Raw genomic sequence first — 16,987 nt, 5'->3', positions numbered from 1 at the left:
CAAGTAAACAGAGCCCATTCTAACCAAAGCAGAGTGACTTGCTAATTTTAATATAATTAGATATTGTCAAATCAATGTATTTGGACGTTGGACATGTCATTCCTTGAGGGATACTGTGGAACTTTGCCATACCAACTTTCTTTTCTCTGAGGGAACTTCCTAAAGCATAGAGACAGATGGCAGAGATGCAAGCAGTAGCTTTGTTAATGATTTCTGTTATTATCAGAAATAAAGGGAAAAAATCATAAACTTGACAATCTGCTTCCTTTCGTGAATATCACATAAAACCTTTTAAAGTGTAATGATAAGTTTATAAATAATTATAATTGGCCAAAATAATAACAATTGCCAAGGACATTTTTTGATTGGGTTCCTAAGATGGTAATGGTATATTCTTATTTACTATTGGTCAGTCAACCTATTACAGCAGTTGTGGGTGGTTCTTGGAGAGCAGCTATTTTCTTAGTGATAAAATGAAATTCCATAATAATTAAACTGGGCTTCGCTTCAAAGACAAAAATCTGCCTTTTTCTTACACAGAGTGGAATGTATTTCAGGGCACTGTTTTCTGCATTTGTTCAAGTCATAACTCTCCTTGATAGAAAAGGATTCTTTCATGTCTAAAGAGTCGTTTTCCAGCCTGTGTTGATGATGCCGTGTTAGAAAACTCTTCCCTGCGAAGATGATATATGTTCACTCTTATTCTCCATTGAATATGCCTCGGTGCTCTGGGAGAATTTATTACCCCAGCTGGATAAATAATAGCCTTCCAGAGCTGTGCCAGCCCCTGGGCTGCCTGAGCTGCTAGGAGGGGAGGAGGCTGCCAGGTGTTGGAGGCCTGAGCAGGAACAGGCGTTGTTATGAGAGCAGCTTTCAAGAAACCCATTCATCCCTTTACCTGCAATCTTAGACTCGGAGGTGTGTTCTTGGTCAGGTAGAGCAATTCCTATAATTTGAATTTTAAGATGATCATGTCAAGATCACCAAGTGTGGCTGTCCCTCGACACAGCTCCACCCTCTTCCCCATGTCCACTGAAGGAAGGACGCAGGTGGACTCAGATGGCATGGGAAGGAGTCGAGGAGACTCCATCCACGTTATCTCTGAGCACATGGAAGTCCAGAGAGAGCTGGACTTACACAAATAAATGAATGAGAAAAAAAAATGTGCTGATCATATAAAACAAATGGGATCAAAGCTGACAAAAGACAGGCAATCTGTTGTGGAAGTCAGGGATAAGTAAATAGAAAAACAGATGTTTTACCTTATCAAAGGCCATAAATGGAGCATGAATTTATGAAATGAGATTAAAGAAGAGATGAAAGGACAGGGAGACAGGGAAGGGATTACGGAGCTGGGAAAGAAAACAAGGGCTGAAGAACCGTCACAGGACTGAGCAATTAAATAAAGTGCCAGAGAAAACTGGGAGTAGTAAAATGGAGGCCAAGCTTGAAAAAGTCACTTGTCAATTAGAGGAGAAAGACATGGGAGCCAAAGCAGCAGAGAACGGAATTGCCAGCAGAAGATGGGGGTCCAACACGTGGGTCATTGAGTTCTCTGAAGTTGAGAGTAAAATAGAGAGGAAAAAAAAAGTTCAAAGATATAACAGGTGAGAACTTTCCTAAAATAAAGAAGGATTGGGAGTTCACTGAAAAAGAAAACTCAGGATAATCATGACATGGAGGGGCAGTCAAGTGAGTTGTCTGTGGCAGAATGGAGAGCCACTTGGAGAGTGGGGAGGTAGTGTGGAGTCCGTTCAGTAGCAAGAAAGGGAGGGAGTGGAGAGGAAGGGAAAAAGGAAGGGGTGGAAGAGGAGGGAGAGGAGGCGGGAAGTTAGTTAGACTCATCTCACACTGTACATAGAAGTCAGTCATCATAGATTGGAAAGTGAATGAGTAAAGATAAAAAGGAGAAAACTTCATGATCTGGGGGAAACTATATTTTTAAACAGGATAAGGAAAGGGCTGACCATGGAGGAAAATTGATCAACGGTCTATGCATTAACATTTCTTTACTTAAAATTTTAAAAATTTGTTTTAATTACTTATCCATGACACTAGAATGCATTTATGCACTTTGATATATCATACATGGATGGGGTATAATTTATCATTTTCTGATGCTACATGTTGTAGACTCACATCGGTTACACAGTCATATATGTACATAAGGTAATAAAGTCTGTTTCATTCTACTATCCTTCCTATCCCCATATCCCCTCCCCTCCCTTCTCTCCCCTCTACCTAATTTAAAGTACCTCTGTCTTCGCCACCTTATTGTGAATTAGCATCTGCATGTCAGAGAAAACATTCGGCCTTTGGTTTTTCGGGATGGCTTATTTCGCTTAGCATGATACTCACCAGCGCCATCCATTTACTGCCAAATACCATAATTTCATTCTTCTTTAAAGCTGAGTAATATTTCATTGAGTATATATGCCACATTTTCTTTATCCATTCATCTATTGAAGGACACCTAGGTGGGTTCCATAGTTTAGCTACTGTGAATTGAACTGCTATAAACATTGACGTGGTTGCCTCACTATAGTCCTTTGGACATAAACTGAGGAGTGGGACAGCTGGGTCAAATGGTGGTTCCATTCTGAGTTTTCTGAGAAATCTCCATACTGCTTTCCAAAGCGGTTGCACCAATTTGCAGTCTCACCAGCCATGTATGAGTGTTCTTTTTCCTGCACATCCTCACCAATATATCATTTCTTTTTCAGAGACAGAAATTTTGTTTCTGATCGTTCCTCCATTGGGAGCCTGTCTAGTGCAAATGCCGCCGGCCGAATCCAGCAGCTTCACCTGTCAGAAGATTTGAGTCCTAGGGAAATACAAGAAAATACTTTCTCTCTTCAAGCAGGTATATATGTTATAGTCCTTTGTTTTATTATTTGACACTGTATAATTTGTTCCGTTGCATTCTTCTTCCCTGTTATAAATTAGTGTGGTGGTGTTCATTGGACACCGTTTTTAAGTTTACAAACTCGTGACGTTAAATCCACGAGGATACCAGAAACTTCTTGGTACTGATGTTGGACTTGCGGATTAATGATCAAACAAACTTTCCTCTCGCTTCCACATTCTGAACTCAGTGAGAAGAAAATACAGAAGTTCAAAAGAGAATACTAACTTCGTTACTTGTAAAACTGAATTAAAGAGCGCAGCTTGATCGGTGGCCAGAAAGCCAAACTTCCTGTAATTTTCTAAATCTTGACACGCTCTACCTAAGAGGAGAATCTTACATTGCACACACCTGTCACACCAAGTGCAAGGGAGGGTCTCCTTCCACATCATGAGCTCGGACAGACAGAGAAAGATGCTGCTCTGGGTGGGATTTCCACATGAAAGCAGGAGCAGCAGTGCAGGGACCCATCCTGGCAGAGCCACCTTGGAGAGTCATGGTCTCTGCCCTGCAGAGGGGCGCCTGGCCTTTGGGATGAATGGGCTTCAAATCAGCCCACAGGAAGGGAGCAGTGAGGCCCCATGTGTTTTATCAAGAGGATGGAGAGAGCCTAGGAGCGGAAGAGCACAGGTGGCTGAGGGTGGAAGGAGGGTGATGGGGCAGGAGGGAGCCTGCAGACTGTCTTTGTTTCCTATAGTTTCCTTCTAGAGAATGGAGATGTTTCCTTACAGAAATAGGAAGACAGGGAAGTAAGAGTCCACTTCCACTTGCTATTTCTGCTTCATCTAAAAGGCCTGTCTCCATGGAAGAGCTCTTGTGTGTGTGTATGTGTCGGGGGTTTCTCTCCAAGAGTGGGTGAGGTCAGTGGTGGTGGAAGTCAGAAGAGTGGTTACCTATGTATGGGATCACAGGAGGGTTAACTTCTAGGAAGGAGCACGGGGGACTTCTGGGGGCTAGAAATAGCCTGCGTATTCATCGGGGCGGTACAGGGTAAATAGGTATGTCCTATCTCATTAAGCTACATGCTTACTTTACAGAGCTTATTTTATGCTGAAATGTAAAAGGGAAAACTAAATAAAAATTAAAAGCAAGCCATTAAGAGTAGAGTTTTCACTGCACCCACTTTTATGGCCATGTGGCCTCCGTGGCCTCGGGCAGTTTCCTTGACCTCCCGGACTGCAGTTTAGCTCTTGTAAAATGCAGACTTTTTTGAGAATGGTGTAAGGACCTAGGTGAGGTCCCTAGCACAGTGCTGGACCAACGCCAAGGGCTCGCGACAATGGTATTCTCTATCAGTGGAGTCCAGGAGACCTCTGGGAGGACAAGTATCTCAGCGGAGAAGGCCACCAGCAGCTGCCACAGAGGCTGCAGGGAGGCAGAAAGTGTACTGCTCAGCGCCTGGGGGTGAGCATCTGACTGATGGGAACCAGACCCCTGGCCCCTTCCATTTGCTGGTTGTGCATTCTAGTCTACTCACCTCTCGGAACCAGTTTTCCCATTCATAAGACTGGTGATCATTGTGCATATCCAGACTATAAGGATCAGTTTGGATGATCCATTTAAAGCATTCATTCATTTATCATCCACTATACTCGTATTTATTGAGTACCTGTTAAAGGGCCAGGCACATGTTGAGTGCTAGGATCATAATGAACCAGACAGATGCAAACCCCTGCCTTCTTGTATACAGTAGGTGTTCGATAAAAGGTTGCTGTGGGCCGTATGCGCACATGAATAACAAGAGGGAAGAGCGAGAAGCCACTGAGCTGACTTCCTTCTTCCAGAACTGTGCCAGAACGAGAATTAGTGTTTCTTGAGGAGTGACTTGGCTCTCAGAGCCCCCTGCCAGTCAGGATACTGATGACTCTGTGTTCATCATGGTGACGGACACTGTGGTCTGCTTCCTCTCGTTCCAGCCTGCTGTGCTGCCCTCACTGAGCTGGCCCTCAATGACACCAACGCCCACCAGGTGGTCCAGGTGAGAGCACTGCTTCCCATGTCACATCAACCCAATTTCTGCTGCAGTTTGTACCCCGGGACATAGGTTATATGGTTTTAAATGCTTTAATATTTCTTATTTACTTTGTAGAATTCTCTTTTGCATTTCTCTTCTTCCTCCTTTAACTCAGTTGAACACAGAAGGACTGCCGTGCGATCAATTGACATTGTTTCTTCCTATGTTAGGTGCTGTCCTTTTCATTTTACCTTTCTTTTTTTTAAAAAAAATGATTTTGCATTGTTTTAAATATGGGCACACAGGATACCCTGAGTTAAGGATAACACTTGTTTTAAGTAAGAATGCATCAGGTTATTCAGTGAAAGGTGATTGAGGCACACCAAACAATATTTACTGTCAGTGAGCTGATTTCACAAAGTAGAATACATTAATTAATCCATCACACAAACAGTTATATGAGTGGGTGTCAATAAGTCAATAAGCAAACATATACACAAATACACTCCACTCTGGTGTTCAACCTGAATGTGCCTCTCTATTTTGAAAGTTACCTCCTATTATTGAATTTTAAAGAGGAAACATTTTTGGAACAGGGGGAAGTCAATACCAACATGTCCAACTTCCACTTCAAAATATAAAAAGTCACTAAGGGGTCAGATTAAAGTTCCCAAGGGAAGCTCAGTGAATCCAGGGAAGTTGGTGGAGCAGGGCATTTGGAGTTGGCCGGGTTAGGGTTCAGTTCCTGGCATCATTACTTGCTGGCTTGGCTCCTGGAAAAAATGACTTCTCTCAAGTTTTGGTTTTCTCATGTATTAAAGAAGGAACATTAAAGAAGAACCTACAGAATAGCTATAAAGATTAGTGAGGCAGGTAAAGCTCTTCACAGTTATAAATGCCCATACTTAGTAAAAATCACCAAACTATATAGGTAGTAGATAACCAAAAACTAGCAATAGGTGAATACTTTTTGTTCATCCCTCCATGTATATGCTTGTATTAAACCGAGTCTAGAAAGATGATACCTGTGTTTTCATAGCTAACTTTTGTTTTCTTTGTAAAAATGTTTTTCTTGTTTCTTTGACTTTTTTCTCTTTCTTTAAGAGAACACCTATACATGTTCCTTTCTTATCAAAACTATAAAAGGAAAAATCATAATTCATAGTTATGTATTTAAAATTAAAGTTATAAAGATGGTTGGATCCCTTTATTCTGTCCCTTATAAATCTCCCATTCTTTGTTTTAAAAATATGTCAATTACTTAAAATTTAGACATTTTATAAATCATAATCTCAACTCTTTACAGACACTTGAACATTTAAGATTGTGTTTATGGCCTTTTGTGTTGAAAAGTACAGTATCACTTTTTAGTATTGTTCTTTGTATCTTTTAAAAGTCCTGAAATTATACTAACATTACTTTTTCTAAATATTAAGTTTTGAGAAATTGCTTCTTTAAGCTTTGTATCTCGTGGCATTGCCAGTGGTCACTGATAACATGGCCCTTTTATATCTGCAGGAAAATGGTGTTTATACAATAGCAAAATTAATTTTACCAAATAAGCAAAAGAATGCAGCAAAAACTAATCTGTTACAGGTAAGCAACGTATCTATTGTTTTTAACATCATTATTGGATCTGGGAAAACTTTAATGAAATAATCTATGATTTTTAGGACTTTTAAAGTTAATGCTAGCCCCATTACTGTGAGGAGAAATATCTGGTGTCAGAGGCTGGCATGGAAACCAATAATAGCAAAACAATGTAAAAGGCTTAGCTGTGGTTTCTCTGTGTGGGAGAACTTGAAGGTTTATTTAAGTGTTTCTTTGCTAATGAGTAAGTGCTATTTTTTTAAATTCATTGCTTATATATCAGAACATAGCAACAGAGGAAAATTTTTTGTCGACTTTAAACATGGACCTGAGTCACTAACATTTCACCTTTAAAAAGGAAAGCCGGTAAAAGGGATTGTGATGGATGAGAAATACTCACCAAGTGGATAAGAAATACATACTGGTTGGGGCTTCAGTGGCATCTACTACTGCATGGAAGGGCACTGCATGCAGAGGAACAGAAGGAGCAAATCAGGGAATCCCAGGAGCTTAGACAGTGCTTGGGGAAGAGTGGACTACTGAGTACTTGAGATGCAGAATGCCCCAGGAGTCGAGGACTCAATGGTGAGAATGGGGCATATTTATGCAGGGCCCTATGTGCTTTTCTGAAGAGTGGGCACCTGGAGGAAGTGTCCCTGAATGACACAGGAATGACAGAAATCAGATTTAAGGTTAGCCTTTGCAGTAGTTACAGCTCATATATTTTTTTTCTAGTCATTGAAAAAGGGAGGCCGGGCACGGTGGCATATGCTTATAACACCGGCAACTCAGGAGGCCGATGCAGGGGGATCACAAGTTCAAGGCCAGCCTCAGCAACTTAGTGAGGACCTATTCAACTTAATGAGAACCTGTTCCAAAATAAAAAAGGCTGGCGACGTAGCTCAGTGGAAAAGTATCCCTGGGTTTGGTCCCCATTATGATAAAAATAAATAAGTAAATAAATAAATAAAAATAGGAAGAAAGTAAAATCAACCTCAATGATACATATTTGAGGAGATAATGTTTAACTGATTTAAACATGAGCGATATATACATGTGTTGCCACATCACATGGTACCCCACAGGTATGTACAATTTTCATGGTTATGTGAATCAGTTAAAAAAATAAAAATATTAAAAAATAAATGCCCCCAACCATCTCATCGAGAAAGATGGCCAAACCCAGCAGAGACCCTGGTGGCATCTGTGTGGCTGGCATGGAGGGGTTTTTGGAGAGCTGCCATCGAGAATTCACGGATATAGGGACTTGATTTCTTCAGTGCACCACAGATGTATGACACTGTCCTGGAAAATACACAAAGTCAAATCCATTCTGCAGATGTGTTTTGTTAAACCAGAAGAGGGTTTTGGAAATTCCAGCTTTGGAGCTGGTCTCCAGGAGCACCTGTTTGTCCCCTTTCTTACATCCCTACAACTCTCTCCCTGGGTCCTTCAGGTCATTTTTTGCTGACCACTTGGCCCCTCACTGACCCGCAGGTGCACCGCAGGCTGGGGGCCCTCTCTTTCTTTCTCAGCACTGCAAAATGTCCCATGTTTATTTTTTCTTAGTGAAACCCTCGCAGGCCTCTTTCTGAGTGTTCTAGGGAGTTGCTGCTGATTGTTCTATTTGGGGAACCGCTTAAGACTCTTTTACTCCAGAGACCAATTTGTCAAGTCTGAGTCCAGTGTGCCTGGGGCTATTTTTATATGTCATCATCGCTAGTGTTTATTTTCTCACAGAAACCATATAAATATTGAGGCATTCGTAGCAGGCTAGAAACAAAATAAACCTCGCGCTCCTGGAAATCTCTGGATGTTTGGTTTTCTCAGCACAGGAACAGTATTTCTCGTCTCTGGGCTCGTTTTGTACTTTCGAGAAAGAAATCAATGGCAACTACTGGGTAAAACAAGACCAGGATCCCTAGAGTAGTGACACAGCAACACCCTTTAAACAGGAGAAGGGCCCCAGGGTGGGTGGCTTGTTTTCAGTCATAAGCGTGGGCCCTTCACTTGGGCCCCCCTCTCTGGTTTCCTTCGGGAAAGTTCTGTCCCTGAGAATGTTTTGATTTGTTGCAATGCCCTTTAAGAATCACATTCCCTTTTTTTCCCCCCTAGTGTTATGCTTTCAGAGCCTTGAGGTTTCTCTTCAGTATGGAAAGAAACAGACCACTCTTTAAAAGGTATGAGCTTGGAGACGTGTAAGCCATCGCCAGGTTTAACAGACCGTTGAACGGGAGTGTTTTCACATGCCTGATTCAAATGCAGCAGTAAGAAGCACGGAGCTGTGTGCCTGCCACGGGTCTTCAGATTTCTTAGACCCCAGAGATACCCCCGAGCCACTGTGGGGATATCTCCATGCTGATGATTCATACCAAACAGCCGTGTATCATGGCCACTCCTCTTAATCACGTGTGGCTCTCGTGGTTTTAGGCTTCTTAAAATTAAAAATGTTAAAATCTTAAACAGATGGCTTAAAAAATATGTACTTGTTCCTGCCCTGTCAGAAATTCTCCAGTTAGTCTGATGATTCCCCCTCCATCGATAGACCAGCCAATCATTTGTCTGGATGTCCTCGATAGGACAGGAGCTCATTGGGAGGAGAGGGGGCTGGATGTCTGGGACCTGGGAGTCTGTGCTGGTGAGACCGGAATCCCTGTCTTGGGAGGCAAACACCTGTTACCTACATGTGTGGTCTACATACCACTTATTTGGATGGATTTGCCAGAATCAGGAACCCACATTCTCACTAGAATTTTGTTTGATAAGCCGTGAGTTAATGTAGATCAGAAATCATGGCACATTTTTATGTTGCTACTCTATTTCCCTATCATATTTGAATTTAGAGGAAAAGGGAGCAAAATTAGTTATTCATTATAACTTTCCACTTAACCTTTCCAACAAACCACCCCTTTTAGTGAACATAAAAAAACCTTTTAAGAAGCCTTTGAAACCAGTGTTTTGGAAACCATGCATAATTTTCTCTATTTTTTTTTTTGTTTACAGGTCTTTTTATTTTCATAAAACTTAAAAGAATGAAGCTAGTGTTTACCTCCTAGAGTTAACATGAGGGCTGAATCAAATGGCATTTATGAAAGTGCTCAGCACTTAATAAACACCCAATAAATATTACTTTCTAGTATGGTTAATATCTGTACCCCAAATATATTATACAGTATTATGTGTATCATGTCTATTTTTTTTAATTTCTGTAAAATCTTGTAATGTGACATCTTCCCTCTTAACAAAAATTTAAGTGTATAGTCCTGTGTTGTTAACTATAAGCCTGATGTTGTACAGCAGATCTCTAGATCTTTTCTATGTTTTCTCTTAATCTTTGAATAATACAGCCCATCTAGTGTAATTTTGTGAGATAAGTCGGAGAGTGTTATTCCCTCAACTTTGACAGCCTGAGGAAGTTACGTGTGTTTCACGTGGTTAATCTGTGAGCACATCTAAAACGGAAGGCCTGACAAACAGTTCCCCCTTTGTGTGTTAAGCTTACGTGTGTGTGTGTGTGTGTGTGTGTTTTCCCTGCAGACTTTTCCCCACCGACTTGTTTGAGATGTTCATTGACATAGGACATTATGTTCGTGACATCAGTGCTTACGGAGAATTGGTATCCAAGTTGAATTTATTAGTGGTGAGTCCCCCGAGTTTTAAATGTTTTTGAAAGCTGCTCTGTGGTCAGGGTAGAATTTGTCACCGCGACCCATTTCCTTTTTTTTTTTTTTTTTGGTTAGGAGGATGAACTGAAGCAAATAGCTGAAAATATTGAGAGCATTAATCAAAACAAAGCTCCTTCGAAATACATAGGCAACTATGCAATTTTGGATCATCTTGGAAGTGGAGCCTTTGGCTGTGTGTACAAGGTGACTTTGCCCTTGGGGAACTGCCTTTGTAATATTCCTGATCAAACCAGATGTTACACTTGCATCCCATACCCTACTTAGTTGGAGTCCTTGTCACTGAAAGACACTGAAGAAAGACATAGAAAATTAGGACGTTAACAGGCAGAGTTAGCTGCGCTGACATCTTAGCTCTCAGCTCTAGCAATGGGCCACTGACTCTAGAAAGACATCATTAACTCGTCCCAGTCCATGACACATTCTCTAAATTCACACCATTGCTTCTGCATTTGTACAGTAAAATCCTGCTGAATGTTGAGACTGGCCCAGAGTAGACCAATTTTTTGGGCTGAGCTTAGTGTAAATACATCTAGAGTTTTAAACATTCTATTACTTATTTAGATGACTTGAATAACCATGGGACTTTGCTAAACTATCCCTTTCTTACCTTTTTTCCTCCTTTCATATTTTATATTGTATACTATAAATGCACATAATAATGGAATTTATTGTTAAATATGTGTACATGCTCATAATATAACAATATAACTTGGCCAATATCATTCCCCAGTATTTTCCCTTTCCGTTTCTTCCTCTGCCCCAGCGCTTTCCTTACTGGTCTCCCTTTAGTTTTTATGAGTCCCCTCCCCTTTTCTTTTCCTTTTCCACCTCTAGTTTCCAAATATGAGTGGAAACATATGACCCTTGATTTTTTGGAGTTTGTTTTATTTTGCTTAACATGATATTCTCAAGTTCCATCCATTTTCCTGCAAATGATATAATTTATTCTTCTTTATGGCTGAACAAAACTCCACTGTGTATCTACACCACATTTTCTTTATCCATTCATCCATTGATGGATACCTAGGCTAGTTCCACAGTTTGACTATTTTGAATTGGGCTGCTATAAACATGGGGATGCATGTATCACTGTCGTAGATGACTTTATTTCTTTAGGATAAATACTGAGGAGAGGTACAGCTAGATCATATGGTGGTTCCACTCCTAGTCTTTAGAGGAACCTCCACATTGATTTCCATAATGGCTGTACTAATTTACAGTCCCACCAACAGTGCAAAAGTGTTCCTTTTTCTCCATATCCTCTCCAGTATTTATTATGTTTGTATTCTTGCCGGCTGCCCATTCTGATTGGCATGAGATGTCTTTCTTATCTATTCAACTCTCACTTCATTTTTTCCCCCTTCTTTTTAGGTTAGAAAACGTAGTGGTCAAAATCTTTTAGCAATGAAAGAGGTCAATTTACATAACCCGGCATTTGGAAAGGATAAAAAAGATAGAGACAGCAGCGTAAAGAATATTGTTTCTGAATTAACAATAATTAAAGAGCAGGTAAATGTTTTTCTTGTTTCTGAAGATGTTTTCCTTAAATCAGTATCATTGAAATAGAGTTCTTGTGCTATTCTCCTCTGTGCTGCTCATGAACTTGGTCTGTGATACAATGAACCAGGAGGCAGTGATGTTGTCACCAACTTTTCTCCTAAGGCTTGACACCCAACCATAGAAACACTTTCTGGAGTTTACATCAGGATGCAAAACAACTGGGCCTATTGCACAAAGGCTGTCACATGGGAGAGAAATCCTTCTCTCTTTGTTATAAGCATAGCCAGTCCCGCTCATTCAATCGTGGAGCATTTGGTGACCTAGTTGCACACATAGGAATATGACCAAGAGTTCCCTGTCAAGTTATTGTCAAGTCAAATAATTTTGCTTATTCAATCTAAAATGTGAATTTTTAGGATGGGTTATTTGTTTATTTATTGGCATGAACAGAATAATCTGATGTAATTTAATAGCTCAATTAACTATCACTATGGAAGTTTGGGAAGAAAGAATAAACCTGTTAGAAGAGAAATGGGATTTCTTTTTGTGATGCAAGGAGACATGTGTTTCTTTTTCAGACTCCTTATTTGCACATTCATTACAGACACTGCATTTGTAACTCCTTTGGAGAGTTACCAGCTCCTCTGCTCTTTATTCTGTGTTGTATTTGTGTAGCGTCTGCTCTGGAACATAAAGAATATCATAAATATGGTCTTTAGTCATTGAAATCTGCATTTTACATCAAGTTGTAAATTAGAGTAAGTTTTATCATTAATAGCATATTTTATAGTTGAATTTTATATGGTAATAGATTAGAACTAAAAAGTTAACGATTTTCTCAGAATTAGGATAATCTAGCCTTCCACGGTGTGTTATTTTATTGTAGCACAAGGCTAGAACATGGCTTTTGACCTAAGCAGATATAATATCTTCATTCAATGCAAATCTAGACAGAATCCTTTCCAATGAGTTAGAGCCAAAGTATAGTTCTGGTTGTGTGCCTGGTCCCACATTGTTTAAAAGCCGCTGGCTACTTGCTAGCTGATACAACAGATGATTTATTTTAGCACATTTTCTAAGCAAGAAAGCATTGGGAAGGATCTGCATGGACTTCAAGGTCTCTCAAAATTGTACAGTAGCCTTCTCACTAGAGGATCAAACCAGTGGAAAGGGTAACAGTCTTGAGCTCTTAAAGGAGGAGGCAATGACAGAAAGAAGCAGCAGAAATGGGACTGAAATAGGAGACTGTATCTGTTAAGATGAAGATTAAACTCCAGTAACTCAGAGGCTCCAAAATCCAGGAGATTAAGAAGAAGAGGACTCAAAATACAATGGATTTTTCCTCTTTCATGTGACAGCCCAAAGTGAATAGACCATGTTGTTAATATTCTCTGCTTCGTGCAGTCACCTGGGGACTCTGCAGCGTCTGGGGTATGGTCTTCACCTGCGTGGTTGAAGCAGCCATAGGTGTGCCCAAGGTGGGGTAGAGGAAGAGCATGGAGCTCAGACACAGGGCACACAGGTTTCCTTACACTCACTAGTGAGAACTGAGTGATAGGCTAACTGGGGTTGCAGGAGAGGCTGAGAGACACTGTTGACTGGGAAGCCATGTCCAGCTGCAACTCAGTTGCAGTGGAGTGGGGCGGTAGGTTGATGGTGGACAGTTAGCAGTCTCACCCTCAAAAGGGCATGCAGGAAGGACAGAAAGAGGTGCAAACCATTTTCATATATTTGGAACCCTTCTGAGAGAAGACAACTTTCTATTTACCTGGAAACACATTTCAAATAAAAAGACTGCAAAATTTTTAGTACTCTCATAGAAAATGGTCTTTCATTTAATTTTTAAAAAGTAGAATTTCCATTCACACTCTTCAGCCAACTCACTTCAAGGAGAAATTGTATAGACCACTTTTTTAGAAAGAATAAGGATGAATTTATTCAGTCCTACTGTAATAGTGGTCAAACAATCACAATGGAGGACACAGACTGAAGCCAATTCTGACTTTAACAAGGACAGTTGGGGATTACAGCCAACCAGCAGGTGAGGAGGTCAGTGGATAGAAAATGACGAAAAGGAACTTGGCATTTAAGGGTGTCAAGGGCAGGGGATTGGGTACATGATTGAATATCCAGGGCAGAGGGATTCTTGATAAACTGGCTTAGCAGGGTTCTTGCTAAAACAGAGCAGGGCCTAGGCAGGAAGAGAGTTCAAAGGAGCCTGACTCTAGTTTGATTAAGGATCGAGATTTGCAAACTATTATTATGATTTAAACTCAGGTCACTTAGGTTATTTCATACTAGTCATCTTAAAGAACATAGAAAGAAACAGTTCAAGTACACACAATCAATGTATACAAATACTTGGGTAGTGGATAAAGGTAAAGAGCAATATATATTCAACATAAATGTCTTTATTTCAATTTTTCTCTTTTATGCAGTCTGTGTGTGGTGTTGGTGCAGGGAGTACAGAGTGAATTTTAAGTTTCCTTCTCGTTTTTTTAATTCTTTCTTTCAGTTAAGTTAGGTAATAAAGCAGCTCTCAGTTTTGTTCGTAGAGCTATACAGGAGATTGATATTTTCAGATTAATTTTGTATGTAACAAATTTTAGAAGACCTTGAAAATCTCAAGTGGCATCTTTAAATGCTTAGTTTTATAAATAAATATAAATATAATAATTTCTTTGTGAAATCAAACTAAATAGTCTAAAGAAAAGTTTGTGTTCTAAAGTGGTATAATAAATGTTTTGTTATTTATTTTCTTATAGCTTTATCATCCCAATATTGTACGTTATTACAAAACATTTCTGGAAAGTAAGTATGAGTTTTTGTGGTATTTCAACTTAAAGAAACGTCTTTGTTAATTATACATTTTTATATTGGAATGTCACAAAATAAACTCTCTCAACCATTTTCTTTACTTTATTGCCATTAATATGACAGTGGATGCATAATGGATGACCTGATGATAGCTATTAAAAAACGTAGTTCCCTTCAGGGAAAGGTACTACATTAACAAGCCAAAATGATCATTACTGCCATTTTTATACCCAAAAAAGCACTTAAGTATCAGATGAAAAGAAAACTAAGGGATGGTGATTATGTAAAATCAATAGCAGTTTGTGTATGAATCAGATGACATTTTCCACCCCCCAAATAAATGGGAGTGGAAATTGATTGGAGTGATTTCTTTTGCATGAAGTTCAAGTAAGTTCCACCAGGTGGCGATGGAGCATTGGCGATTCCACAGGCAGCCAGGCTCTGCAAGTAGAAGGGCACAAATCCTAAGTCCCTCACTTGTTTTATTATAAATAAGACTACTGGCTGAAATAATAGAAGTATTCATGAAACTTAATGATCTGTGACACATATAAAATTTCAAGATAAATATCCACTTGAAGAAAGATTCAAAGAAGTCCAAGGCAACATTTTTTTTTTAGGCTTTCTCACCATCTCTTTATCAATGTTATTGTTATTTAAGAAAATAACGTCTTTTGTGTACTTTGGCATTTGTTATGAATTTAACTATCTTCCTCACTGAGATTACTCAGAAGAGCTCAGTGCTGAAACCTCTGCCTCCTTCTTAGCCATTAGTTCTTGTTTCTTTTTTTTTTTTTTTAAGTACCCAGGATTGAACCCCAGGAAGCTCAGCCACTGAGCCAAATCCCCAGTCCTTTTTTATATTTTATTTAGGGACAGGGCCTCACTAATTTGCTTAGTGCCTCACTAAGTTGCTGAGGCTGGCTTTGAACTCCTGATCCTCCTGCCTCTGCCTCCTGAGCTGCTGGGATTATAGGCATGTGCCATTGTGCCTGGCGCCATTAGTTCTTGATATTGGAGTAAATGCCCATAATTTAGCACATACTCGCTCAAAAAGAGATGGAGGTTGGCTTCTGCTTTGTACTAAACTGACACAACTTGTCTTATTATAAAAAGAAAATAAAACTCTTTTACAACTGGCAACTTCCAGAATGAATCAGAGGTAACTTAAAATACATAATACATGCAACAGATTAGGAAATTACCATAAAGGGAAATATGAGGTGAGAGCATGAAAAATAAAACTAGAAGTAGGGGGTGCTGGGGTTGTGGCTCACTAGTAGAGTACTTGCCTGGCATATGTAAGGCACTGGGTTCGATCCTCAGTAAGACATAAAAATAAATAAAATAAAGATATTGTGTCCATTTACAACTAAAAGTATTTAAAAAAAAACAACTAGAGGTAGGTTTAGTACATAAAACAATTTTTTTGAATTTTGAAAAATTTGAAACAATAAAAAAGTATGTGTAGAATATGATTAAATGTATTATGATTTATCTGTATTGTGCAATATTATGGCAACCAAGAGAAAGAATGGCATGTATTGGTGAACACTGAAATAAAAGGCTATTTAGTGGAGAAGAGTTTTAAGTTGTAGAACATGCATGTAGGATTTCACCATTTTTGTAAATATTGCTTACATACCTATTTTATATACATACAAAAGTCTCAAAAGACACATCTCCAGCATATTAGTTTTAGAGAAGGAAGTGGATATTTCTTGACATTGAAAGCAAAGAGATAAACACAATCAGTTAATGTGGTTTACAGTGTTCAGAAGACAAAACCAGGAGAAGTCTAGCTGTCTTTGCTCTTGAGGGACACAGTAGATGTTTCTACCACGGGTGGTGGTTTCAGCTATCACTGTAAAACCATGGCACCATCCCAGGGTAGATTTCTGTAAGGTGAGTCTATGAGATGACAAAATGATGCCCTTTAACGTGCAGCTTCCTGAATGTCTGGTTTGAAATGAGGGTAAATCAGACCATCGAGAGGAAAGGTGGATTCACCTATTCTTAGCCCTCTATGACTTGGGGGTCATTTGCTTGCTCTTCTTGGTACCTTCCAAGCATTGCACACCTGGGCATACATAGAAAATGATAATGTTTTCCAGGGTGAACTTACTCTAGGGGGTTGCCTGTAGCTGGAAGATATTGATGCTGAGCTTTACTGGCCCCTAGATCCCTGTGCCTCAACTCAATCCAGGGCTGGGTGGAGCCTCATGTTAGCATATCTCTAATTCTTTAGTGTTGTCCTCTGCCCACCCACTAGGAAGCTTTAATTCTAATTGGTAACTCTTTTTAAAGCTTCTATGTTGCATTCAAATTTTGATGACATATTTCATATTTTTGATATAGATGATAGGTTGTATATTGTTATGGAACTTATAGAAGGAGCCTCACTTGGTGAGCATTTCAGTTCTTTGAAGGAAAAACAACACCATTTCACCGAAGAAAGACTATGGAAAATATTCATACAGGTATGCCTTTATCTTCATTAATTTTTTCATAATGTAGTAAAGTGTCAAACTGATT

General features: G+C 39.6%; 1 protein-coding gene across 8 annotated transcripts in view; it reads left to right on the top strand.

Annotated features, from left to right (window-relative positions):
- Nek10 (NIMA related kinase 10) overlaps positions 1-16,987 on the top strand; it is a 188,030-nt gene that overhangs the window by 37,470 nt on the left and 133,573 nt on the right. For 7 of the 8 annotated variants that reach the window (XM_077795652.1, XM_077795650.1, XM_077795648.1 and 4 more), the window contains 9 exons: positions 2,724-2,863; positions 4,822-4,883; positions 6,378-6,455; positions 8,565-8,629; positions 9,987-10,089; positions 10,190-10,318; positions 11,507-11,644; positions 14,401-14,446; positions 16,811-16,932. In XM_077795652.1, coding sequence (XP_077651778.1) covers positions 2,724-2,863; positions 4,822-4,883; positions 6,378-6,455; positions 8,565-8,629; positions 9,987-10,089; positions 10,190-10,318; positions 11,507-11,644; positions 14,401-14,446; positions 16,811-16,932 — 883 coding nt within the window. Of the gene's footprint in view, positions 1-2,723; positions 2,864-4,821; positions 4,898-6,370; positions 6,456-8,564; positions 8,630-9,986; positions 10,090-10,189; positions 10,319-11,506; positions 11,645-14,400; positions 14,447-16,810; positions 16,933-16,987 lie in introns of all 8 variants that reach the window. The other variant, XM_077795651.1, reaches the window with a different exon arrangement.

This window comes from Urocitellus parryii, chromosome 3 (assembly GCF_045843805.1).
Source record: "Urocitellus parryii isolate mUroPar1 chromosome 3, mUroPar1.hap1, whole genome shotgun sequence".
Taxonomy (NCBI): Eukaryota; Metazoa; Chordata; class Mammalia; order Rodentia; family Sciuridae; genus Urocitellus; species Urocitellus parryii.
Note: the sequence above shows the minus strand (reverse complement) of the source record. Positions and strands in the feature narration are given on the sequence as shown.